We start from the raw sequence: 26,843 nt of genomic DNA on the forward strand, positions 1-26,843 counted from the left end.
AGACATTTTAGGCTGCACCTTGGACACATTAAGGTTTTTTTGTTTACAGCACCACTTTGACGAATTTTTGGTGATTATTTTTATGGAAGAAAGTAAAAGGAAAACTATGAGATTTAATAGTTTTTAGTCCAAATAACCGCCCGCCAGTAAATAACCGTGAACTGATAAAACAAAAAAATATTTTTAGTTGAACACTAGTTTAGTTGCTAATTATTTTCAAGGACCCTGTATTAATTAATTAATTAAAAAAAAAAAAGAAAAGAAATCAGAGTCCCAAAAAGCAGTGATGCACACAATCATCTTGATTGCCCCCCCCCCCCTCGTCTCCTCCAAATTAAACCCACCCGTATAAAATGGCCGATGAACGGGAAAAGCAGCATTTACAAGCAATACTCCCGCCTGCTGGTGACTTTACTCAACGGTTACAGAAAGCATGCAAAAAGGAGGAGGGGGGGGGGGGGGGGGGGGGATTAAAAAAAAAAGAAATTGAGAGCTAAACTACCACATGGCAGATTATTATCCATAACCCACTGGATTTGAATTAAGACTACGAGATTAGATAGATTTTCAAAACATTAAAAACTTTAATAAAAGCAGAATAAAACATTTTGGGGGGAACTGAACACATGGATTTCGAACAGTTTTGATTTAGATAAACGAAAAGAAGCTGTAATGGGACGGGAAAATGGAAAGAAGTATTGTAATTTACAGTTAACAAAACAAAAATTTCCGTGTCATTTCTCCAAAAACAAAAAAAAATACTTTGCCACGGTAAAGTGTGTTAAAAACTCAAGAAACTCAAGCAATCAGAGTCCCGTGCTGCCTGACACTGCCATCACCTTCACTTAAAACCCTGAGTTCATGATGCAAAAAAAAAAAAAGAAGCAAAAACAAAAAATAAAACAACAGACACATCTGGTTTGCAAAGACAAAACAAACTCAATTTTGAGCTGAAAAAGCAGTGAGTGACGTGAATTACGGCTTTTACAAATGGTTCAAAGCAACAAAAAAAAAAGTCTTCCCCCAACATAACAAAAAAAAAAAAAAAATACAGTTCAACAAATTCACAAATCTTAGTAGTAAAGTCCATAATGTGTGGAATAGGAGGACAGATGGGGTCCGGGTGGGGGCAGCTGGGATCCGGAGGACAGTCGCATTCATTCCGTGTGGGTGAACTCAACAAAGACCCCCCACACCCCCACCTGGGCTTGTGTAAATGTGTGTGTTGGTGTATGTGTTGGTGTGTGTGTGTGTGTAAATTCAAGTTCGTTTCATTCAGAAATTTCCCCGTGAACATTTCATAGCCCGGTGGGAGCCACTAGTAGCCCCCGCTAAACCCTCCACCCCTGCTGTAGCTCCCGCCGCCGCCGCCGCCTCTGTTGTAGGGAGCCCCGCTCCTGAAGGAATAGTTGCCCCCCTTCACCGCTCCATAGTTGGAGTGCTGCTGTCCGTAGCCGTCCCCAAAGTCACCGTTGCTGTACCCACCCCCCATCTGGTTGTCGTATTCGTCGTATCCCCCGTAACCCCCGTAGCCGCCTCCTCCTCCTCCTCCTCCGCCGCCGTTGTATCCCCCGCCGTAGCCGTAGCCGCCTCCGTAACTGCCGCCGTAGCCTCCCCCGTAGCCGCCGCCGCCGCCGCCTCCTCCTCTTCCGCCGCCATAGTTCTGCATCCCTCTCCCTCTGCCTCGTCCCCCGCGGCCGCCGGTGGACATCTCCTGCTTGGTGAGCGCTTTCTTCACCTCCACCTTGTTCCCGTCGATGGTGTGGTATTTGGTCAGCACCGCTTTGGTGGCGGAGTCGGTGTCCTCGAAGAAGACAAAGCCGAAGCCCCGCTTCCTGCCGGTCTGCTTGTCGGAGATGATCTCGGCCTTCTCCACCACGCCGAACTGAGAGAAGTACTCGGTCAGGTTCTCCGCCTCGATGTGGTCTTTCACCCCGCCGACGAAGATTTTCTTGACATTGGCGAGGATGTCCGGGTTGTTGGCGTCCTCTCGCGCTATGGCCCGCTTCAGCTCCACGTTGTTGCCTTCGACGACATGTGGCTTCGCCGCCATTGCTGCGTCGGCCTCCTCCGGCGTCGAGTAGGTGATGAAGCCGAAACAGCGGGACCGTCCGAGGTGCTGGTTCATGACCACCACGCAGTCGCTGAGCGTCCCGTACTGCTCAAAATACGCGCGCAGACCATCGCTCGTGGTCTCCACGTTCAATCCTCCGACAAAAAGCTTGCAAAGTTTTGTCGCCATGGTTGAATTTTTTTTTTCTGAGGATGGTGCGCCCGAGACCGTCCCTCTTCTTCTTCAATGAACGACGTCAGGGCGGGCCGTTTGACTCGCTCGCGTTCGTGAGACGTAACGGACGCTGATTGGTCATCTTTGAAAAAAAGATCCCCGCCCCCAGTGGCGCGCGAGCGATTCGGTTTGCTGTTGCCTTCAAACACGTTGGAAATCGGAGCATCGTTTTGCTCAGGATAAAGGAAAAAAAAAAACAAACGTGGGTCTTTGTGGTATTCCCATAAAAAAAAAAACACGTTGTTAAAGCTACATCCCAATTCAGTTGACTTAACATCCCTGCAACTGCACCGCTACTACTATTCATGGATGATTCATCTTTTTTAAATACAACAATGTGTAAATTGGCTCTGATCAAAAGCCACTTTGGACTTAACACTAGAATTCAGCATTTTACAACACAACACATGTTAAAATTACCGCATACTGTAAGGTAGATTTAGATTGAGACTTATCTTATAAAAAATAATTTAAAAAAAGTACCACAAATTCCCTCCAAACAGTATTTCCAACACGTGAAGGCTGGTAATCCAAATAAACTGGTTAAAGACAAATTGTCTTGTTTCTTAAAGCGGCAGTTATCCTATCAAACAGCAACACCGTGCTTCAACATTAATGTAACATACTGATAACGTAAGACAGAGACCTGGTCAGACTGGGCTTGAACCCATCTTGAGAAAAAGTAAGCACCAATAAACTCCGTAACCTCTACATAAAGCATAAAACAAGTTGTTAAATCCAGTTATTCCACTGTTGAAACTAGTTTGAATTAGTGCCATCACATTATTTATGAGACGTGGTATAAATCTTCATGGTCAGGGGTTTGCTGAAGTCAGTCCTTTCGCAATAAATGTCGACTGGTCTCAGCCCCCTTCCCGCCAGGCTGCTACTAAAAGAAAAAAAATTGTTCAAAAGAATCTACAGCACATTAACACGTGTTGCAACAAGCTCATGTTCGAGGCCTACCGGCTGTAAGAGCTCCCATTAGCCATTTTTTTGAGCAGAATTTTTTTGCACAGCCTCTAATGAGAGCATTTGAGGACTGCAGAATCGGATTATTTAATTTCTCTTTTGCCTTTTATTTAAATTTCAGCTCTAAAGCAGTCACAAGCTCCTTATTTTTAATGTGCCAGTTTCCTGATAAAAAATATTTCAATACTTAAAGGTACCCTTCAGAGGCTCTCCCCTGTAGTTAGCCTCTGTATGTCCTGTGGGAAATCCTTTTATACTTACAAAAGGTTGACATTTTATACTATAGATGGAATAATTTGTTTTTGTTTACTCAAAAGAAAGTTTAGTGTAAGTATATTCTGACGAGGACAAAAAAAATGGGTATCTACAATTAGGTTTTGACTGTGAAGTGTGAACTCGAAAGTTTTATCCGACCCTCACTAGTCAAAACTAAAACGATATTTCTTAATGGAATTCTGACAAGTCGTTATATTTTCCATTAAAGATCTCTTTAATTCAAAACCTTTTAAAGATACCTCAATTGTCTTTTTAGCTTTTACAAACACAAAGATACAATTGGGCTTTGACTAGTCATCTTTTCTGCAAAGATAGCAACTAAAAATGGTCACTTATTATTAAGACGGCAACTGCAGATATATTGAATTGTAAGTTTGAACTTTTTACATGGTATTTCAAAATATGAGGCAGCACTACAGCTGTAATGAGCCAAGATGTGCAACGTGCCAGAAAATGCAAAGTAGAAGACTAAACATTTGCATAAACGATGCACGGTTTAAACAAATTAAAATCTGCATCGCGTGTTTTCTGAAGGAAATCAATTGAGCATTTGTTTGAGGACAAGCAATGTATCTTTAAGTAAAAAAAAACAACATTAAAAGGTGAACAGAACTTTTGTTTGTACAAAGGCAAACTTCACAGGGCACCTTTAAATCCGCCACAATACTTGTGCTGTGCATGTTGGGACGTGGGACTTGTGCTGGTGACGCTCTTTATAAATCCTTGTTGTCACCCAAGAGGCCAAAACTATGACATTACCACCGCCCAGTCAAACCTCACACATACACCATCAAATGTGTAAAACACAGAGGCTGAAAAATGTCCTCTGATCAGGTTTTATACGATTCCAACCCGGCTGAATGAAACACAAGTACATCCAACGGCTTCAGATCTGGGACCTCGCCACATCTGCAAAAACACATCTGTCCATCAGAATGAAAATAATCAGTGTGACCAGTTCTTTTGACCTTCTGAGAGACGTATCACCAGGCGAGGTATGCAACCAAACTATCCTCAATGTAAAAAAGTAACAACAACTTTGTTGGTATATAAAAATATATAATTTATTGTGTATTCATAAAAAGCACGGGTAACAATAACAGGCGTTTCCTTCTCCTACGGGGCGATCAGAAATCATCACGCACCATAATCCTATAAAAGGTAAGAGAACAAAAAGTAAAATTTACACTCAACACCACTTAATACAGCATTTGTGTCACACATAACGTATAATCACAATAACCCTCCTACAGCATCGCAGTTCCTCAGACAAGAGTTGATGCAAGGAATGCTGTTTTGAGTTTTTGGTTCTGCGGCAAGATTTTGGTGCTTTTCGTAGTCGTTACAGCTAGTACACATTACAATGCCGGTTCAATATGAATTTCAAACTGGAAAATGCCGTGTGGTTCTGCACCTCCAGCGGCCTGTTCAGTCCGAAATTTGGGTGCTTTCATTGGCTACAAATCACAGACACCACAGAGTAAAGTCATCACATGCATTACTTGCACATCATGGCACAAAATCTTCTAATTTTAGTGCACAGAACATGCCGTGCAGACAAATCCAGTGGTTTGATGGCCAGTCAGTTCACTCTGCATACTTTAACCAGCTTCCAATTCATAATTTACAGGCTATGCATTAAACAGCAGAGGGGTCTAAACTGCACTGCTGTCACTTGTTGGTTACTTACTGCATGGCCTGTCAGCGGGCAGACTTTAGGAAAAACATATTTGATCTATGCTTAATAGGAGTGTAATTTGATCACATTTCCATGTGTCCTGCAGCCAGTTCAAACTCAAATGTACAAAATCTGGAACTTTTGTGTCACACAGCTCCTAAAAGGCAGCCCGACGTGGTGAAGTGAAAAACTTCTTTACTTCCAAAGTAACCTAGTGAACACACGCGACAGTAAGTAAGGATATCGTTCCACATCTGCAGTTATTTACATTAGAATTTAGGTTAAATGCATATTAGAGGCTCCAAAGACCTATTATCATAATCATCAACATTACTGGCCTTGCAAAGAGGAGTTAAACAAAAAAAACCAAACACTTGGGATAAATTTAAGCCCCTCCCCCACCTTCTTTAAAAAAAATAAAACACTGTACAATCATATTGTGACAACTTAATATTCATTATGAAATTTAAAAAAAACCCAACCTGTAGAACCATTAATAAAGAATGAAATTGTCATCGTCAAACATTTTATTTTGAAAAACACAGTGCCAAAATGCAAACTTGGGTCTCCCTGGACATCAGTTCTCCAGCCTCCAGATAAAAACACTACAAGATTGTAGACTTCCAAGCTCCTCAACAATAAAGCACCCCTCTGCTCAAAATTGTATTGGGCCACTGTTGCTGCAGAGTGAGACACTGGAAGATGAAACTGTAAAGTTTCTTTTGAGTTTTAAAAAAAGGGGACATCTGTGAGGAAAATTTGAGACGTCAAAACTAGTTAGGAAGCCAATCCCGGTCCAATCTGTAACGTCTACAGCACCTACGAAAGAAACACTTGAGTGAGGGAGAAAATGTTTCATTTCAAAAGTTGTCAAAAGGTCAGGAACCCCACACAGGTCACTTTGTTAAAAAAAGGCCGTACTGGTCACTGGAAGAACAACGTATGGTAGCACTAAGGCACTGCGTTATCAAAATTCTTCGAGAACCTGAAACCAACCACATCGTCAGGTAACACTTCACACGTGGTACTGAACCACGTGAGACTTTCGACCACACTGCGGAGAATCCTTTGTGAAAACTGACTTCACCTGAGGGGGAGAAGTCACAACCACTCTCCGGTCCCCCCCCGTCCCCGTGGAGACACACACACACCCCCCCATCGTTTTCGGGGGTGGGGAGGGGGGTGATGATGTCCTCGTGCCCAAGTTACCGTAGCAACCTGGAGGAGATGGGAGAAAAGCAGAGTGAGAAAGTGGACCGAGTAAAGTTTCTTTGGAGGGGACGCCAAGCTACTTGTTCCATTATTTCATTTTTAAATTGTGGAACAAAATAAATTTTGGTCCCCTTCCACCCACTTAAAGTTCATTAAAAGACCAAATTAAATAAGCCCCCCCATTTTTTTTTTAAAATTTATTTTAAAGATTAGCTATATAGGACGCATTGAGCACTTTAGAAGTTAAGATTAAACAATGGCACACTTTGTGCACCATCCCAAAGATAGTCCATACATTGTTGACCAACACAGAGTGAAGACAGGTTGATTTACATACCTAGTTTGCTGGATGTGGATATCCTAAAGAGATATTTCAGACTCCTATCACAATCGACCCCAGGTAATCAACAGGGTCCGCATGTAGCCTAAAAACAAACTGCTACGGCTATTTTGGCTGGGATAGCCTACTGGAATACGAGTAAGAACACCTAAATGTAGGAATAATCAAAGATAAATATCAGAGCCCTCATGTCGAACATAAAGATATGTATTCAAAGAAAATGTAAAAAAAGTCATAAGCAAAAATCTAAAAGACATAATTTTATAAACAAGGTCACACCCTACAAAGCCTACATGCATCGGCTGTGGGTAGACTACAACTGTAACCGGTTCACCCACCTGAGCGTAAGGGAATAAACTGTGGGAATGATGCCACGTAACTAAAAAAGACCAAGATGATGTCGCTTATAAACCTGTGGATGAACTTGAGGAAGCCTGGTTAAATAAGTAAAATAACTAAGCTAAGTGGTATAACGTTTTATTTAAAATGAACATACATAAGCATACCAAGTGTTTTTTTAACAGTAGGTTTTGTTCTCCAGACATAAAGAAAGTATACAATATACATTAGATATTGCTACAGGTAAATGGAAAAACGAACAATATTTTGACCGAAACTATTGGTATAAGTTGAGGCGTCTGAGTACAGGATGGGGGAGGAAACAAGGATCCTGCAGTATCACGTTCCTGCCTTTGCTGAATGACCCAAGTAAATTTTAATTATACAAATTGTTGGTATCAGTATGACATAGCTATGAAAAACCACATAACATGCTTTCTCATCCTCATACATTGAAAAAAATCACACTAAAGTTTACTCCAGAACACAAAAGTCGAGTCTAATTCCTTAAAATGCAAATATTTAAAAAAATAATAATAATAATAATCAGAACTTGTCAGCAAAAAAAAAAAAAAAAAAAAAAAAAAACAATCCTACATCGAAAATGTCAAAAAAAAACAACGAGTGAACGCAGAAATAAAAAATAATCTAAACGACAACTACACGCAGGTGGCGTCGGTACACAGTAAAAAAAGAGGGATCACTTAATCTTCATTTTAACGTGTCCTAGTTGAACGGCAACGACAGCTGCTCGTTATTATCAGGTGTTCTGGGAAGTGACCTTCCTACCTGTTTGGGTTTTTGAGGTCTTCATTATGATTAGGGGGTCTCTTGTGTCTCTGCCATGGTTGGATTTTCACGGCAGACGCCCCCGTTACTGACTGAGTTTTGACGTCCAAATCCTGGCTTGATGGGGTAATTTGTGGCAGGAGGATGGTTGTGGGTTGTTTTCTTTTATCTTTTTTCCTCTCTCCGTTGTGCAGTCTCATTTAGTAGCCGCCGCCGTAGCCCCCCCTCGGGTAGCCGCCGCCTCCGCCGCCGCCACCGCCGCCCCTGGTGTAGGGAGCAGCGCTCCTCTGGCCTCCGAAAGCGGGCCCTTTCATGGGCCCGTAGCCGGATGAGTGCTGGCCGTAGCCGCTACCGAACTCGTTGTAGCCGTTTCCGCCTCCATAGCCGCTTCCCTGGTCTCCGTAGCCACCCCCATAAGGCCCGCCGTAACCTCCGTAGCCGCCACCGCCGCCGCAGTTGTAGCCTCCGCCATTTCCGTAGTTGTAGTTTCCGCCATAATCCCTGCTGCCGTAGCCATTTTGATTTCCCCTCATGCCTCTACCTGGTCTGCCTCTGGGCGCCATCGCGCTTCTGTTGGCCGCCTGCATCTCCTGCTTGGTCAGAGCTTTCTTCACCTCCACCTTGTGTCCGTTAACCGTGTGAAACTTCACCACGACCGCCTTGTCGGCCGCATCGTGGTCCGTGAAGTACACAAAGCCGAACCCCCTCTTCTTTCCGGTCTCCTTCTCCGAGATGACTTCGGCCTTCTCGATCTCTCCGTACTGGGAGAAGTACTCGCTCAGGTGCTCCTCTTCGATGTCGTCCTTCAGGCCGCCGACGAAGATTTTCTTCACCTTGGCGAGGGCCTCGGGTTTGTTGGCGTCTTCCCGCGCCACGGCTCGCTTCACCTCGACGGCGTTGCCGTCGACGGTGTGCGGCCTGGCCGCCATCGCCGCGTCGGCCTCCTCCGGCGAGGAGTAGGTTACAAAGCCGAAACAGCGGGACCTCTGCAGCTGCTTGTTCACGACGACTACGCAGTCGGTGAGGGTGCCGTACTGCTCGAAATGCTTGCGCAGGCCATCGTCGTCGGTGTCCACGTTTAGTCCTCCGACGAAAAGTTTGCAAAGCTGGTCAGTCATTTTTTCCCCGGAAAAAAAAAATGGCGAGTTGGCGATCACTCGACGAACTGAACAATGTGCTGGTCTCAAGATGGAGGTGGGGGAGGAACGCAGATTAATTTATACCCGCCGAGCTATGACGACACACTCGCTTGACGAGCGGTATTTCCTCTTCCGGTCGGCTCTTCTTTCGATGGTGGCATAAAGGGGACACGTTATTCGGCTTGAAACGTGTTATACGACGTTATGAAACGACCATTAAAAAAAAAAAAAACTGAAGAAAATATAAAATATGTTTTCTATATTTTTGGTTGTTTTGAAGCAGTACCTTTTGGGAAGACTTTTTTTTTATTTATTTATTTTATGTCAAATGCTTCGATCAGTGATATTTATATGACATCGTAAAAAAGGAAAACTAAAATCTACATTAATTCTATTTAAAAAAAAAAAAAAAAAAAAAAAAAAATCTTCTGCTACTAAATGGTGTCCTCTGACACCATGAGGTTTTTATATTGGCTGATATCAGTACATCTGACAAAAAAAGGACATTTTCATAATTACTTGCGCCAGAGACGTGGCAGTATACCAAAAACTGAGAATCACACAATTTGTGAATCAGATTAAAATGGTTGAATTTTAGGTTCGAAGGCAAGAAAACCAACACCAATACTTTTGTTTTGCAGAACTTGACAAAACTTACTTTGGTGTTTTAAACAGGATTTATTCTCATTTCTTGACCACAATTAGTTGATAAAAAAAAAAAAAAAAAAAAATTATATTAATGAAATTCTGTGATTTTCAAAACAAAAATACCAGAAGATTTGCTACTTTTCTTTTTTATACAACCAATTTGAATATCGTTAAAACATTTTTTTTTATTGTTATCAAGCCAAGACGAGCTTGAAGTGGGTTTTTGAGACCGTCATTTTTCCAGTATTTTACATTTACAAACTAAACGGCAAATAAACCCATGAATAAATTACTGGTTGCAGCTCTAAAAAGTCATTTTTTTTCCTACATGTGCACACCTTGTTTTAAGGCTCATTCACTGTCTTGGGAGTAAATATTTTGTGACTCAACCATGGTTTGTTAGTACAAACTGAAGTTTTAGCTTTCAGAAAGAGCAATGAAGAGTCAGATGTACTACCCAATCAAATCAGCCGAATTATTTTATCTTCTGGCTCTTTACAGCCATGAAATCCACTCTGCGGGATCAACTGTTGACCACATCACCATCTGTATACCTGCTTTTTATTCGGGGACGAAGCAAAAACGACCGCAGACCTCCTCAGACTATGGAGCTATAGTTTCAGGTGCAAGACGCAACACTTGGCTGCATTTCCATGTCAACAAAGTCGTTCACACTCTTCACACATATGCTAACGCTGTTTTTTAGAGGCCGCAGAGCAGATGGTGCAAATAAAGAAACACTGAAATCAAAGTTCACTGAAATCTTTATGAGGCATATTGCTCATGAAACAATCCCCTATTTCTATTCTAGTACCAACACAAACACACAGGACATTCTGTGCCTTCACAGATACAGTTCCAAATCTTCGATGGACACAGATGAGGCGGCGTTCGGCTCGTCGATAAAACAACAGATGGAAGAAACGACCGACCACAAAACTGATCATGTTGAACACAAATCTGCATTTTTGGATCGCTTTGCACGGGTGTTTTCCGGGTTAGATTTAGATGCCACTTGTGCATTAGTTGACACTGAAGTAAACATTCCTGTTCAAATATCCACATTACAGTCTATCATCTACGGTACGTTTTTAAAGTCATGAAGTACGAGTCATGTTCTCTGATGACCGAAGGTTCTGCCTTTTGACTTTGCAAGGAAAGACAAGCCTGCTAAATCAACAGCCTTGTGGGAGTGTTAAACCGTGCCTCGCGTGAAACTACGTGACATGTCGATGAAGCTTGTGTACTTTTATGCTTCGTAAACTCGGTAGTATCGGTGCCGCAAGCAGGTTTAACACAGACTGGAAAAATATCAGCACTGTCCTTCTCTTTATTATCTTCTGCTTCGTTGGGAAAAAAGTTATGAAATTAAAACTATATGGGCAATGGAAAATTGAGTAAAAAAAAAAAAAGAAAAATTCACCCCAGGTTTCTTTTTTAAGCGAATTAAATATCCAGCCTTAATCGAGATGAACTTGTTAACACCAAAGCTCACACACAACAAAGGAAGACAGTTTGTTCATTTAAAAAAAAAAAAAAAAAAAAAAACATTGGAGATCGTTGTATTGTTTAAATATTGTGTAAATTTCATTATGGTAGAAAGTACACCGTAATTAATTTCACCAATAGTGAAACTACGAGCTTCTCCAGAAATAAGAAATTACACTGAACAACCAGTTAAATTGATGATACTTCAGGGTAATGCATCTTATAACAACCAAGAAAAGACGTGTTCAGTTTACACAGAAATCTTTGCAGAAGGTCTTTGTTGCCTTCACTTGTCCCTAAAACTCCTGAATTTATCAATTGGCATGATCAATTCCTATCTAATATTTACATTTGAAAAAGGGCCCATTGTAGGCCAAACCAGGCCCCAGTTTCACTCAAAGGGGGTGTGGGGGGGATGAAATTTAAAAAGTGAGGCAGTTTAAAGGAAGCATTTCACAAATATTCCCCAACAACCACCAAAAATATGGCTAGAAGACAGAGGATGTCAACAGCATGCACCACATAATGAAATGTGACCAGGCAGGTAGCCATGTTGGTTTTGAAAAAAAAAAAAAAAAAAAAAAAAAAAAAAAAAAAAAGGCCCAAATCTCGTCTGTTAACACATCTCTGCCACGTTATTTAATTATCAAAGGATCACCACTGGTAAAAGGAAAAGTCAAAGGAACCTCATCAAGGTCTTTTATTTGTAGTAAAATCAAACATCTACCTAGCAGTTTTTCACCCCGTCAGTCCTTTTCTCTAGTCTAGTAATGTTCAGAGTGAAGGCCTGTAAGATAATGAGAATGCTGATAGTCCATGTGCTTGAATGGATCAGATCAAACAACTTCTAGCCACATCTAAAACAGAGTCTGAAGGGAGAAGAGCCCAGTTTCTGTGAGATAAAATGCAAAGGGGAAAACGGATGGGTGAACTAGGGAAGAGGGGGGCCAAGGGTTTCGCAGGGCGTCTCAGGTGTGACTGTTGAGGGAGGGAGGGGAGGGGAGGGGAGGGGAGAGGGAGGGGGGGGGTCCACTGGATCACAGCTCCACAGGTGGCTCTGAGTAGGCCAGGTCACACGTGATGTACGACGGGCCACGTCTGATCTCGTTTAACACCCAGACGTGTCATCCGAGCGATCACATGATGTAGACCTTCTCCGCCTGAGAGAAGTTGAAGACTTCTTTGGTTCTGGGACACACCACTTTGTCATCTTGGCGAATGGACAGAAGGGACTGGAAGACATGACAAGCAGACGATAATGAATCAGACCGAGACGCAAACACAACAGTTTTAAACGACTTAAGTCTCGCAGCCATTCTGCATTTTACAGTGATTTAACAGACCGCTTCACACAGTCCCAGAATTCTTGGCATCTCGCGGCCCACTCACATTGTAGCCGTAGACATATCCATTAGGCAGCATCATGGGAGGGTTGTTTTCATTCATGACCTCCCCAGAGATCTTACACACTAGTCTGGAGTTGGCGCAGTGGGCCATGGGTAGAGGCTGGGCCAACTTGTTAAGAGATTTACTGCACACTGGGCAGTCTGGGTTTTTAGAGGTCCCATCTTCTTTGTAGCACTGACTGTAACAGGCGTTAAGGAACACAATTAATACCACTCATTAAGCATCACTTTCACTTTATGGTGTCAGAGATGAGCCGTTGTTCCCAAGACAGTGATGAGCAGACATTAGAAATATGGAGGAAAGTTACAGCGTGATAAAGAAAAAGTTTAAAACCCATGTCTGTTTTCGACATTTCGCTTTATACAAAATATTCTGTTTTTTACATCTTTATTATTTTAAGGAGATACAAAAAAAAACACGCAGGGGTTCAAAGCGAGTAAAAGCTGGAAATAAAAGATACGGTGTCTTGATGGCAGACAGACCGGCCTGTAGAGTGATAGTGAAGACAGAGTTGTTTCCCAGCTGGTGCAGTCTGTAGTTGTCGTATCGGAACTGCTGGATCAGCATCTTCCAACGAGCAGGATCCAAAAGATCCTGATGAAACAGAAAGAGCAAAAGACAAGGGCAAGACTTTTACACAGCCATTCTCACAAGTCAATTCAGTTGTATTTATATCGTCCAATATCACAAGTTTGAGTCAATCTGTACACCCTACAACACGCCGTCTTTCATCCCTCAATTTGGATAAGTCAGTGGTGTACAAGGTGAGCAGGAAGGAGACAGAACAGTTCCCTGTGGAGCTCCAGTACCACTGACCACCGTATCAGACGGCACACTGCCCAGACGGACAAACTGTGGTCTGCCTGTCAGGTAGTCAGTGATCCAGGAGACGGTGGACGCGTCCACCCCCACCACCCGCAGCTTCTCACTCAGCAGCAGTGGTTGGATGGTGTTGAATGCACTGGAGAAATCAAAGAAGGTGATTCTCACAGAGTCACCGGTTCCGTCCAGGTGAGACTGAGCTCGTTGCAGCAGGTAGATGATGGCGTCGTCCACTCCCACATGAGGCTGGTACGCAAATTGCAGCGGGTCCAGAGAAGATTTCACCAGCGGCCTGAGGTGGGCCAAGACCAGCCTCTCCAGCACCTTCATCACATGAGATGTGAGGGCAACCGGTCGGTAGTCGTTGAGGCTGGATGGAGTCGTCTTCTTGGGGACTGGAACCAGGAAGGACGTCTTTCACAGCACCGGGACCTCCTCCTGCTTCAGGCTCAGGTTGAAGAGGTGTTGCAGGACCTCAGCCAGCTGGACGGCGCAGGTCTTCAGGACCCCGGGGTTGATGCCGTCAGGTCCGGCAGCCTTGCACTGGTGGATTCTCTCCAGCTGTCTCCTAACCTGGCTAGTCTTCACAGAGAGGGGGTGGGGTGGGGGGGGTCATGGCGTCCATAGTGGAAGAGCCCTTTGAAGTTGAGAGCTCTGTGTCTATGCAGCTCACCGGGGGAGGTGGGGGGGGGGGGGGGCAGCAGAGGTGTTTGGGAGGTGTGAGGTGTGGAGGAGACAGATGAGGGCGGTGAACTAAACCTGTTGAAGAAACAGTTTAGCTCATTGTTCCTCTCCAGGGAGCCCCCTGATTGTCTCTCTCTCCCTTTGAACCCAGTAATCTCCTTCATACCGGTCCACACCTCCCTCACGTTGTTCTGCTGGAGTTTGGCCTCCAGCTTCCTCCTGTAGGAGTCCTTGCACTCTCTCAGCTTCTCCTTCAGGTGGCGCTGCACTCTCCTGAGCTCCTCCCTGTCCCCAGACCTGAAGGCTGCTTTCTTCTTATTAAGAAGAACTTTCAGGTCACTGGTGATCCACGGCTTGTTGTTGGGGAAGCAGTGTACAGTCGGGGATGGTACGGTGGTGTGTTCACAGGATTTAATGTATTCTGTGATACAGTCCGTCACGCTGTTGATGTCCTCCCCATGTGGTCCACACAGCACATCCCAGTCCGTGGACTCAAAGCAGTCCTGCAGGGCGTCTTTAGCCTCCTGTGTCCACCTCCTCACAGTCCTGGTGGTCACAGGCTGCCTCTGCACCAGAGGGACATACTTTGGTGTCAGCAGGACCAGGTTGTGGTCTGATCTACCAAGGGGGGAAGGGCAGTAGTACTATATGCATCCATGGCATTAGCATACAGTAGGTCCAGGGTTTTATTGTTCCGGGTGGGGCAGTTAACATACTGGTGCAAAGTTTGCAGTACTTTATCCAGACTGGTTAAAGTCTCCAGTAACTGCCAAAAATGCACCGGGATGCTTAGTCTGAAGTTTGGACACAGTGGAGTAGATGGTGTCCACTGGAGGAACGTACACAGCGATAACAATGGCGGACGAGAACTCCCTCGGCAAAAAATACGGGCGCATCCCCACGGCTAGCAGTTCAATGTCCGGGCTACAGAAACGTTCCTTCACACACACGTGGACGGGATTGCACCACCTCTCGTTCACATAGATTGCAATCCCTCCACCTTTCTTCTTGGCGCTCTGCACAACGTCTCTGTCCGCCCGAACAGTCCTGAAGCCGGGTACGGCCGCGCTGTGGTCCGGGAAATGTGAGTGCAGCCACGTCTCGGTGAAACACATGATGGTATTCCCTCTGGGTCTTTACCAGCGCGCCGAGCTCATCAGTCTTATTGGCCAACGACCTCACGTTCCCCATTAAAATCGCCGGTACCGATGGTTTATATCTCCTCCTCTTCGCCTTCAGTTTGAGCTCCAGCTCTGCAACCCCGACGTCTTCTCCGAAGTTCGTCCGGGATTTCAGGCCTCGCTCCGGGCAGCAGCAGCAGCAGCAGCAGCGGAGGTCTACTCAGCGCGATCAGCTGATCACGAGAGTAAACAATGGCCCCGGTCCACTGTGCCTGGCTCTCCGTTACAAAGAGGGAAAAAAAGTAAAAGAAAAGCCACCAGAAAAGTGGAAAAGTTACGGTCCATTGTCTGACCGTCACTTAACACACGTGAAAGAAAAAACAACTCAGAAGAGAGGAGAAAAAAAAAGATACTTAAAACAAAAACACACTCGGGGGAGCTGCTGTAACAGGCTGCCACTAGCATATCGTACAAGTAAACACATGTGATTGTGTCATGATTTTGGCTTCCACAGTAAATTAGATGTGATTTGTAGCTGTACTTTGAGTTTAGAGTACCTGCCCATTCACAGACGTTTGTTTTGAACAACCAGTGATTAACAGCTTCCTGCTTCTCAAACGCAGCCGAGTCTGTAACTGTGTGAGTGTTTTCACCACAAAGACATGCTTCAAGAATAATGGAAGTGAATTGTTTTAAGTTACAGTTGCAGTTAAATCATTTTTGTTTCGCTGTAAGTGTTGGCGGCGGCAATATTTACCGCATTTTATCAATATATGAGCCTTCACATTTTCACAGTGGTGCCATGTGAAGGAAGTGTTCTGCACTTGTTTTCAGAGGCGGACTGGTACTTCTTTTTCAGTACTGAGAAAAAGAAGTACGATAATTATGCAAGCTATAAATATGCTGCCCTACAAACATGTTGGCAGAGGACCGAGATTCTCAGCTCTGTTTCTGTCACATGTAGCTGGCAACAACAGGTCCGTCTGCCTTCCAAGCAGAAAAAGCCAAACTGTTTTTGAGATAAAGCACCAGTGTCATGGCACCACGCTAAAACTCAGAGGATTTCAGAGTTGAAATGAACACTAAAAATAACACTGCAGCTGAAAGCAGCTATCCAAGGACAAGCCTAAAGTAACACAGACGAGGGAATTGAGTTTTGTAAAAGCCCACAGGCGCCCTCTGGTGGTCGGTCAGCTGCAATACCGCGTTCCCTCCATAAACGTGGTGATTTCAGAGGTGTTTCTCAGTAAAGACAGAAGCTGGTGCTGAACTCTGTCATGCTTATGATTTATCCATCATGCTGAGCAAAGACTGTAAACACAGATCCATTTCATGACATGAGATGATATGTCGGGTGGTCTGTTCACAGCTCTGTCCAACATTACTATCAAAATGTCAGAAACACAGATTGGTATAACACAATATTTCTTGTCTGTATGTGCTCTGACCAAATGCAATTGTATCAGTGTACATCTTTACACTGGGAAATACCACCGTTGTTACCTTGTATGGGGAGATGTGTGTATCTGATGGGAAGGCCAGCATGCCCATCACCTGCCGAACCTCATCCAACTGCCCACCTTCTGCTTGGCTGAAGTGCTTCCTCGCATGTCTGAAACACAAACAAGAGACCCACAAACTTAGATCCTGACATTTTATTAAAATGTAACAAATTGGCGACAATACTGGTTGAAAAAAAAAAAATCAAGTACCGGACTGCATCCATGCGTTTGTTTTGTCTGATGAGCTCAATGAACTCCTGGATTCTCAGACTGAACTCGAGACAGCTCTGTAAAAGAAATAGACATGGTTGGTAAGTTTAAAGAACTGAACGCGCAGCAAAATCCTCACGACTAATCTTTTACCCTACATGGACCTGAGACAGAGCAGACTGGAGACTAATTTCTTTCATACAACTCCTGCAGTCATGGTGGACTCTTAAGCCGCCTCAATATTTTATTCATTTCCAAATGGATTTTTGCAAGAAAGAAGAAAATGGCCAGAAGAGTGTAAAAAAAACCACCAAAAAAAACAGTAAATCTTTGATAGCCCTGTATGTTATGTTACCTATCTGGTGATGAGTTGGAGATAAACCAGATTTCAGAAATGCTCTCACGAGAAAGAAATAACATGAATATTCAGTCATCCGTGTTTACAAGTTTGACTGTCAAAGTTAGAGCTAACGAGGAAGATTATCATGTCTTAGTGCAGGTCTGAACTCCAATAAAGCTTTTCGAGTTTAATAGCGTGATTTTAGGATTAACAGTTTAACTTGCTGCCCCTCTTAGCAAAACAAAACCCCAAGGAAGTGTGTTTTAATCTTAACTGGTCAGATTTTGAAAAAACAAACCGTGTTAAAGTGCCGATTCTTGTTCAGTAAGAGAAGAATAATGCAATGCAGAAGTAAAAGGATTTCTGCAGGTTTCGCGAAGTTAAATATCTTACAAATCCTATAAAGATATCGATGAAAAGCAGTGTGAATTATAAAGCCTGAAAATGTGCATGCACTTATTTATATTTATATCCAATTATTGTCAGTACTTTCTTTCTTTACATAACAATAATTTGAATATTACTAATTAAATATTACACACAACCTGGATCAGGACAGTCTGCAGAAAACAGATGGAGAAATGAGTGTGGCTTAAAAAAGAACCCATTTATTCAAGGCCCACATTTAAACATCTGAAACAATATTATTAGATATTTGACAGCGAGCTTGTGCTAAAATGTCAATAGAAAACATTTCATAAGTAACATTACTTCCTTTATAGGCGGACATTACATTTCTAAGACCTTTGTAAATATTATTTTTGAATTTCTAGCAACTTTAAAGCCCTCTCTTGAGAACACCAATACCAATGCTTTTTAAGACGTTACGTTTTTTGTTAAACCAAACGTCTTGAAATTGGAGAGTAAAAATTTCCCCCTCGTAAAATAAACTACCTTCATCTTGCGAAGGCGTGACTTGTTGTCGTGGCACCAGGCCAGGCAAGTGGCCGTCTCCTGCCTCTCCAGAGATTCCTCCACTTCCTTAGCCGTGAGGAACATCTCGATGTTCACCAGGTCCTGAAAACACAACAGAGGGGATGTGTTAGCAGAAAAACAAGGGAATCTGAAAAAAACAACAACAATAAAGTTTGAGATGAAAGAAAAGCAACTTGCTAAAAGGTCACATTAAGGTCCAACAGATGCATGCAAGTTAAACCCTGTGGTGTGTTTTCTGTTGCTATTCATAGTGTCACATGATATTACAACAGCATACATATTCAGGACGAGCTAAAACAGAAAACCCAACAACTTTCTTGTGCCTTAGAAATATGGCTTTTTTTTTTTTTTTTTTTCAAACGAGTGTTTATGTATTGAGTAGCAGCGATGGGAGATAAATGGTCAAGACCTAACAGGGTAAACACAACATCAAACAACTCCACTGTTGTGTGGAAGTGATTCAATTAAGCTCAGTGATCAAGAAAAGATTTTTGTAAACAACCGAGCTATTAGGATGACACAAGTCCCAACACACACGCATGCACGCACACACACACACATGCACACACACACACACACACACAGATAGGAAGCAGGGTTTTTACAATGATTATCCACAACTGCTCCTTTTGTGCGTGTGTGTTCACTTCTCATGGATGCGTTCAATGCCCAAGTAAAGTTGCTGCGTGGTCCTACGTGTAAATAAAATTATTTTTCTTCTTTTAAATGTGTATAAAGTTTGATGGTTTCTCTCAGTTTGATGGTTTGGATTTCTTTTTCTTGTTTTTTTTACGAACTCAAAGATCTCTTAAGTACTCGAGGTGACACAGAACATACATACAAAGCCAATTACCTCTATACCGCTCTGTCTGGCCAGTTTAACAGCTGTGTTGTAGTAGCCACAGCGCAGCAGATGCTCCACCATCATGCGGTCCATCCGTTTCTTCTTCCACAGGTTGACTGAAGCCGGCTGGTCGCTGCTGTGCTCCTTCAAGTGCTCGATGCGACGCTTGCACAGCTTGGCGCTCTCGTCTTCTGCTTGAATGGACTCGGCAGCCTGCACGACAAATAAGCAAGTACAATCAGGACGGTTATAAAAAAAACTTGAACGTGCATCGTGTAAAACCGGTCCGAGTTGAAGTGTTGGGTGTTCAATAACCTTGAATTATAAAAGTGCGTTCATCTTAAAATGACTTTTCCCGTTGGTGAGAAAAGGTCCGAGGTCGTAACATTTTTCACCAAGATCGTTATGTTTATAACGTATAATAGAAGAGGAACAAGTCCTGAACACCGAAGCCAAGAAATGTAAAACCTTGAACGCGGTTCAGACTAAACAGCTGCTTCCTGTTCTGCAGATGAAACGCTGCACGGTGGAGGTAAGCTGAGTTTACACCTCCATAGAAGCTCGGGATCACACAAATTCAGAAATACATTCCCACAGCTCCATGTTACACTTACACCTGAAAATGTGACACAGGAGTCAGTGAATATTCAGCACGCTTCAATGTTCCCCGTTCTCTGTTCTCTGCAACCTGTCATTTTAGATTGAATTATTTAAGAACTACACTGTATGCCATTGTCTTTGGCTTCCTGGTTTCATTCTGATTTGTTCACCCGTCACTAATTCTACTCTTCACATATGGAGTTCTTCTCACGACACACAAAGACTCCCACACCCCGAGCACATTGGTGGGGTGTCTAATTAGCCCTAACCGTTTAACATAATCATATTATTTCACAGAGAACCTGCTTAACAACATTTTGGAAGAGTACAAGTGCACAAGTTGTGTTTTTTAATCGCTTGTTTTCTCGGAAAAGTTTGACACAAGAACCAGCGAGGCAGCATTCCTTAACAAACGCTACCCACCGAGGTCACATTTGACCCATTATAAAGAAACCACAGCTGCAGTGATGTGTTTTAGTTAACGGGGGTAAATAATGTGGATATAACAGTTGGCCCCAGCTGAAGCGAGATCTTGTTTGTAGACGAGATACTGCTGGTGATGCATACAGCTGCTTCCCTACAACAACTTAATGACCCAGAGGTGGTTTGTTCTGCTGTAGTTTCCCCACTTTATGTTACAAACTGTTAAGGATCGGATGTGCAAGCTGCCAGATTGCGACCAAAATTTAGCTGCACTGGCAGAAAGTGCTTCCATGGGGACGCAACTTTTCAACAACGAGAGAGGAAGGCCCGTGTCGACGATGAATTTTACTGGAGTTAACGACATCAATGCAACAAAGTCCACCAGTGAGGTCGACAATACGAGCACTTTATCAAACACCAGTAGGCGGAGCAAAACACAAAGTCGCAGGAAATGTAATGTGTATGAGCACAGCTCACAAGTTCAGTTAGAAGTCGGTAAGTTTCTGTAGAGGAAAAGTTCAGTACCAGTTCTAGTTTCTAATCTACTGAGGATTTGGTTTTCCTAAATGTGCTGTATTTTTTTGTAATCTTCTGTTCCTCACAGTTTATCCACAGGTGGCCATGAATGATGTAGATCTCTCTGTCCTTCTTTTTTTTTTATTTTTTTTTTTATCTCTACCCAAGGCCAGATTTTGAAAATAGCCCCCCCTCCTCCCCCTCCCCACCACAAAAAAAAAAAAAAAAAGTGAAACCGCTGTCCTTCAAGCGTAGCAACAACAGAGAAAACGGAGCTTGAAAACACACACATGACTTTCGTGATAAACCTTCCACAAACACAGCTGGCATAGTTGCACTTGCCCACAATGTTAAGCCAACTTTCTGTTGCCTCTGATTATCTCTGTAATCGCTATGTTGTACAAAAGCAGTCCTCCGAAAACAGAGATGGCAAAATGTGACGCCGGCGAAACCTCTGCTGTGTGATCAGCTTTACGGGAACACAAAATCAACGAGAGAGAGTTTTACTCTGCTGGGGTCGAACAACATCCAGCCACTCTTTCTTCTAAACAAAAGGTGGTGATACGGTTCTGTTTTGTTCGTCTGTCACTTGAAACTGAATTAAAAGAGAAACACGAAGGCAAAATGTCAGCGTTTTTCTTTCGCTTTAAAGTGCAGATAGCTTTGAAAAAACAACATCTTAAAATTCTGCTTCTCCAACGAAATTTAAATGACATGATGACCAGACTATTAAACCGATTAATAGCATGGAAAAATATATGTGCGTGTGTGTGTGTTTGTACATCTGCATCCCTCACCTTCCTCTTCAGGGCGCTGAGTTTCTCCACCACTCCGTCCAGCAGCGACACCACGGAGTCGACCACCGGGAAGCTGCTCAGCGTCTTCTCCAGCTCGGCGACCACCATCGTGACGTGACTCGTCTCCCGGTCGATGTTCTTCTGAGCCGCTCTGAATCGTTTGTTCAGAGTCTCGTACGGCACCTGTAACGACGACGCCACCGGATATGAGCAGCGGTGTGTCACACTTTCAGGTTTGGCGTTGGCAAAGGGCAAAAAAATGACCTCCAGCCGACGAAGGTAAACATTTGTTTAGATAGCCGAGTTGCAATCAACCTTTATATATTTTGTTTTTGTTGCTTGTGGATACCTTCAATTTTGCATGGTATTGTGTTATGGCCCTAGTTTATACTGTGCCAGCCTCGATCAATATGAACAACATAATCCCATCAATCTCCAGTTTAAACAGTTCCTAATATTTGCTGTGACCAAATCACATTAGTGATGCTTCAAATTTATTGAGTTTTTAATGCCGGCCTTGCAAATTACCCAAGTTCATGACCGAACCTACGCTTCTTGAACTCTTCTTCTACTGCCGTTTAAATACGGCTCATAGTGTATGTTTACTGTAGTAAAGTAGAAAGAAATCTGCTGAGATTTGACTGCTAAATTTTTGCTCATTCACTTTAAAACATTCATCAAGCACATCAGATTCAAAAACCTTTTCCAGATCACAAAGAGGACGGAACAAACAAAACAGCAGATGAAACAACAAATGCTCAAAGAGTCTGTACACTTCTGACATAATGAAAACAGCTTGAACAAACAACTGAACAGCATTTGAAAACGGATCATTTTCACAGAAAACATTTCAATTACAAACTCGTTTCAGTGATGCGCGTACTGAAAACATCTAAAGACGATAATGTGTAAATAAACCAAACATCCTCGTTCTGCAATAGAGGATTACTTTGTAAATAAATGAATGAGCTTTATGTGACCCTTGTGGTTCCCTCTTTAAGATATTGCATAAAAACCATGAGGCGTGCTTAAATCGATTGAGATGATTTCTATTGTTTTTTTTCTTCTTTTGAGCTAGCCCCGAGGTGAATTTCACAGATCACTCAAATTTAAGAGGAAAGTTATGTAAATGTGCAACATGAGAGAATAAAAATTGCTGGTATTTGGGAAATCCAGCCCTAAACTAAAGTACAGAAGGGAACCTTATGTCTCACATATTTAATTGTGCCACAAGACAAATTAGTATGCACTTGTAAACATTGACTAATCTCCTTTTGGCAGAAACAGTCAGACATATTCTGCATAGGAATGTATTTTGGGAGGGAAAAGATGGTTAAAGGCTTTGGCTTTCTTATCTCAACAGCTTTTTCTCTCTTGGCTACATCCAGATCAGAGTTTGGCATTTCCAAACTGGTCAGCGTTTGACCCACGAATATTACTTGAACTACAGATTTGTATTTTTGTGACACACTTGGCAACAGATCAACAAATAAGTACTGTGGGTTATAAATGAAGGTTTTACTTGGCAGATAGATGGTGGTGATTACAGAAAGATGCAGTGAATATATACTGGTTTGGGCAATGCAGTAATATAAAGCTTGCAGCCATAGATATATGGTGGCTGGTAGACTTGCATTTTCTCTTCATGTTTGATTCTAATACAGTGCTTTTTTTTCTTTCACCCAAATTTAAAAGCTGTTTGGAGTTAACTGAATACTGTTTTTTTTTTTTAATAATACAAAGAGATTGAAATCATGGCACTAAAGACAGTCCGGAAACACTGAATTTATATCTACATTTCAAAATAAACAATCCTACTTCCTGTGGATTTGTCATGTCGTGGTGAATGCCTGACCAACTGATTATAGACATATTAGGTTGGTCCATCCCTACTAGTTGACTCGTTGACTCTTTCTCTGCCGAACCGGTTAAATATCTTCGGTTGTTCTTGTCACTTTAGAAAATGTTGCAAACGGACATTCAAAGACAGATGTTTCATCCATTTTAAAGTTAGCTTTTTTTAAATATGATTATTTCCAGAAAATGCACTTTATCTTGACATATATTTAACTGCAACAAATCTTGTTATATAACAATGGACGCTTTTAGAGAATTGAAATATTCCCTTTATTAATGTGACTGGCAATTGGATCTCATATATGGTGTTATCCTTTCTATGTGACCTTCATTTGCTTGACAGTGGACATGTCATTCGGCCTTCAGCACATCCCAGACTGTTATGACAGTACTGGACTGACTTTGTGAGCATGATGGTTCTCTTCCATGATTAGTTAGGAGGTGGATCAATGCAGGAGACATCGACAACCCCTCCCCTAACAGGGATCACAAATCATTAATGACAACGGGAATACTAATATTCATCATTAAGACAGCTCAGGTAATTTACAGCAAGCCTGAATGATCATTTTGACTCCACTTGAACACAGACACTTGGTTCAATTTGTGACATTACAACGTCATCAGCCTGTAAAGGGGCCTGTACGTTCAGCACCGGAGGTTAACACCTTCGAACGAAAGGCCAAATTAGGATGTTGGTCACAAAGCCACAGACAAAAAGACTAATGAAGTACACATTAGGGTCACCGTTTCCCTTCACGAATGCACTTGATCTGACGCCCGCCAGGACATAATATCCAACACAAACCGTGCAACATTGAGACATATAAGCTCAAATACAGCTCCAAACGTAGACAGATGTTAAGACTCCCATTTGATACCAATTACAACCATCACTCCTGTCTTAAAATGGTGCCCATCATCTTTACTGCAGCATCCAAGCAAAGGCAGACACGTCCCCCCCCCCCCCACCACACCAGTGCACCCTGAACACACACAGAGAGAGAGACCTCTCAACATCGCCAGCGACACGAAAATGCCTAGTTTATATACGCCATCAGTTTACACATTAAAGCTGTCAATACGGTGGTACGTACTCACAGCCGTCGTCCGCTGCGTGGCTGAGCAGCACACGAGGCGGCAGCAGCAGCAGCAGCAGCCCGGACTTGTTTGAGCTCGTGTTTTTTTAGTAGCCGCGGTGTCGCAGTAAAACGTTACGAGGAATGGAGGAGCAGCGCAGGCTGTGATTTCTCTCTCTGGCCATTTTGAAGTGCAGAGAGAGGCTGATGACACTGCGCTAACTCGGAAAGGGGGGCTGCTTCTGGTGGGAGGGCTACCGGAGGAAGGGGGGGGGGGCTACCGGGCGACTTAAACCGATCTATCTTCCAGCCACATGCGATTTGCACGCTCGGCGTCACGCATCGGGTAGGCTATTTTTTTTTTTTTGAGGGGGGGTGCGACGATACAGACGTTTTTTTGTTTGTTTTTTTTTTAATTATTATTATTTTCAACGTTAACAGGCCGATCACGTCTCCGCGTGTCTTTTAACATCGTGCCCGGCCCCGCCGAAAGAAAACGGAGCAACCATGTTGTTTCCACGCTTTTGTTAAGTGATGATATTTCACCTCGATCCTGTTCTCCTAAAGTTCCCGGGATGATTTAATTCACACACACACACACACACACACCGTCTAAAACTGAAAACTATTTTTGTTTTAAACTATTACACCGGTTAGATGGCGCTAACTGACAAGGACCACGGTATATATATATATATATTAAAAAAAAACAGGCTTAAAACCTGAGCTAACAGCTGTGAGGGCCCCAAGCGGCGCACTACCTGCGTTATAACACCCGGAGAAGGCAGCAGGCGGCCGGCTCACCGGCCACCGGCTCCCGTCGATGAGCGGACGACTCGATCTTTTTCATCACTTTGTAAATAAAGGTCGTTTAGTGGACGTTTAGCCACCTGGCTAATCCGGCTCAGCTAACGTTAGCCTCCCTGTCAAGCTCGCTGCCCTCGTGATCTAAATCAACCACTAATTCCTATTTTCCAAACACCATCTCCCGCATCACGCAGTCCGGCATCTCCGGAGTCACTAGGCCGTCGATGTATGGCAGTTTCTATGTCTGTTTACCTTCAGGGTGGGATATTCTTGGACTTTGAGAGCCATGGACAGTTGGGATGCTGTCTCTTGCACCGCCATCTTGGTTTTGTGGGTTTTTCTTGTGGTTGTTTTTTTTTTTTTTTTCTTTTCTTTTTTTTTTTCTATCGACTCAGAATGGCCTCAGTGCTCACTAGCGCCATCTGGCGAGACGGTGTCAGCACTGACTCCGCCGTCTGGGTGCGTCGGCCTGCTTTGGTGCACGCTTTCTACATCCAAAAGTTGGCTTGAAGCTATAAAAGCATTCACCGAGGCAGCAAATTAAGCGAGAGCGAAGGAAACGTGCAAATTATAGAGCAATTTAAAAAAAATAAAAATAATAATTAAAAAAAAAGAGTTAACTCCATTGAATTTTATTTGTGTAGACCCTGCGCCAATTCAAGTTATTAAAAGGCTCAGTATGTGGTCAACCAGTCGGAGTGAGGGGAGATTAGGAAAAGAACGAGGGCGTAAAGTTAATGATATGCGATGGTGGCATGATCGATGGTCCTGTGCAGCAGCCTGGGCTTATGTAGAAGCACAACTGAGGGGATGGTTCAAATGGGTCAAATAGAAAAGTTTTAAGCCTCCTCTTAAAAGTAAAGAGAGTGTCTTGCCTCTTGAACCCAAACTGGGAGCTGATTTTATGAGAAGGGCCTGAAAGCTGAAGGCTCTGCCTCCCAAATAGTTTTGGAAACTCGAGGAACCACAAGCAGGTCAGCATTCTGTAAGGGAAGCGCTCCCTTGGGATGATATGGTACTATAAGATCTTTTAGATAAGATGGAGCACAGCCGTTAAGAGCTTTGAGATACAGCAGAAGCATTTTTATCTTTGTATTCTATTCTTGATTATATTTATGGGAGGCCAACGAAGAGAAGATAGTTTGGGAGAATTATGATCTGTCTCGTTAAATCCTTTTCAGTAGTAGAAGAGTGAACGAGGGAGACGAAGCAAAATATACAATTAGTGAGCGAGCCACGAAGTAATTTCTGTTAATTTCTCTTTTATTGATGCAGTCCTATTTTTGTTGGTTGTTTTTTGTTTGGACCCCAGGAAGGCTAGCTTCTACTTTGTGTAAGCTAATATGGATTCAAATAAAGACTGACATATTTTTCTTTGTTCGTCTAGATTTGATCATCCATCTCAACAATGGGTGAGTTTGAGCTTTTTCCAGTCACTCGTTACGTTTACATACAGTAGAACTGCAGTCTAATGTTGAGATAAGATAAAGATTTCTGCGACCAGGAGCTGACAAAACAGATGACAGAGGCGGGTAATGTTAGTTGGTAGTTAGTTGACATCATTATTTTGATAGTCAGGCCAAATTAGGCAAAAAAAACAAACAGTTTCAGCTTCTGAAATATACAGATTTGATACTTTTCCTGTTATACATCATTGTGAATTGAATATTTTGGCAAACTAAGCAACTAAAGAAGTTGCATTCGGCTCTGGGAAGCTTTGGTAAGAATTT

The 26,843-nt window shown here is 42.9% G+C and overlaps 3 protein-coding genes across 6 annotated transcripts; all 3 read right to left on the reverse strand.

Annotated features, from left to right (window-relative positions):
* Nucleotides 1-560: 560 nt before the first annotated feature.
* Nucleotides 561-2,324, reverse strand: LOC138196833 (heterogeneous nuclear ribonucleoprotein A0-like). Its single transcript, XM_069147206.1, has one exon. It carries the CDS (start codon nucleotides 2,240-2,242, stop codon nucleotides 1,319-1,321), a length of 924 nt encoding a protein of 307 aa, XP_069003307.1. The 5' UTR covers nucleotides 2,243-2,324; the 3' UTR covers nucleotides 561-1,318.
* A 2,249-nt stretch (nucleotides 2,325-4,573) lies between these two features.
* On the reverse strand, nucleotides 4,574-9,101 carry LOC138196835 (heterogeneous nuclear ribonucleoprotein A0-like). Of its 2 annotated transcripts, XM_069147212.1 has the most exons (4): nucleotides 7,894-9,101; nucleotides 6,763-6,913; nucleotides 6,301-6,431; nucleotides 4,574-4,687 (listed from the first exon to the last, which is right to left on the reverse strand). In XM_069147212.1, the coding sequence occupies exon 1, from the start codon at nucleotides 9,009-9,011 to the stop codon at nucleotides 8,094-8,096; it is 918 nt and encodes a 305-aa protein (XP_069003313.1). In that variant the 5' UTR covers nucleotides 9,012-9,101; the 3' UTR covers nucleotides 4,574-4,687; nucleotides 6,301-6,431; nucleotides 6,763-6,913; nucleotides 7,894-8,093. The 2 variants fall into 2 exon arrangements, with proteins under 2 accessions (XP_069003313.1, XP_069003312.1); XM_069147211.1 differs by lacking the exon at nucleotides 6,763-6,913.
* Nucleotides 9,102-10,432: 1,331 nt separating this feature from the next.
* Nucleotides 10,433-25,449, reverse strand: maea (macrophage erythroblast attacher, E3 ubiquitin ligase). 3 transcript variants are annotated; one of them, XM_069147210.1, is made up of 9 exons: nucleotides 25,366-25,449; nucleotides 21,371-21,553; nucleotides 19,044-19,247; nucleotides 18,149-18,271; nucleotides 16,915-16,991; nucleotides 16,706-16,814; nucleotides 13,036-13,169; nucleotides 12,558-12,753; nucleotides 10,433-12,400 (listed from the first exon to the last, which is right to left on the reverse strand). In XM_069147210.1, the coding sequence occupies exons 1-9, from the start codon at nucleotides 25,432-25,434 to the stop codon at nucleotides 12,305-12,307; spliced, it is 1,191 nt and encodes a 396-aa protein (XP_069003311.1). In that variant the 5' UTR covers nucleotides 25,435-25,449; the 3' UTR covers nucleotides 10,433-12,304. The 3 variants fall into 3 exon arrangements, with proteins under 3 accessions (XP_069003311.1, XP_069003308.1, XP_069003309.1); XM_069147207.1 differs by lacking the exon at nucleotides 25,366-25,449 and adding an exon at nucleotides 24,325-24,413; XM_069147208.1 differs by lacking the exon at nucleotides 25,366-25,449 and adding an exon at nucleotides 24,329-24,385.
* Nucleotides 25,450-26,843: the final 1,394 nt, after the last annotated feature.

The sequence above is a fragment of the Embiotoca jacksoni genome, unplaced genomic scaffold, assembly GCF_022577435.1.
Source record: "Embiotoca jacksoni isolate LCO1_2020_lvr unplaced genomic scaffold, fEmbJac1.0.p SCAF_135, whole genome shotgun sequence".
Classification (NCBI taxonomy): Eukaryota; Metazoa; Chordata; class Actinopteri; family Embiotocidae; genus Embiotoca; species Embiotoca jacksoni.

Excerpts from the sequence above, each read along its gene's own strand:
- LOC138196833 (XM_069147206.1), bottom strand. The coding sequence starts at position 2,242 with ATGGCGACAAAACTTTGCAAGCTTTTTGTCGGAGGATTGAACGTGGAG.
- LOC138196835 (XM_069147211.1), bottom strand. The coding sequence starts at position 9,011 with ATGACTGACCAGCTTTGCAAACTTTTCGTCGGAGGACTAAACGTGGAC.
- maea (XM_069147210.1), bottom strand. The coding sequence starts at position 25,434 with ATGGCGGTGCAAGAGACAGCATCCCAACTGTCCATGGCTCTCAAAGTC. Across the intron at positions 21,554-25,365 it reads AAGAATATCCCACCCTGAAG|GTGCCGTACGAGACTCTGAA; the intron begins GTAAACAGACAT and ends TCGTCGTTACAG. Across the intron at positions 12,754-13,035 it reads CTGTCTGCCATCAAGACACC|TCAGTGCTACAAAGAAGATG; the intron begins GTATCTTTTATT and ends CGCCTGTTACAG.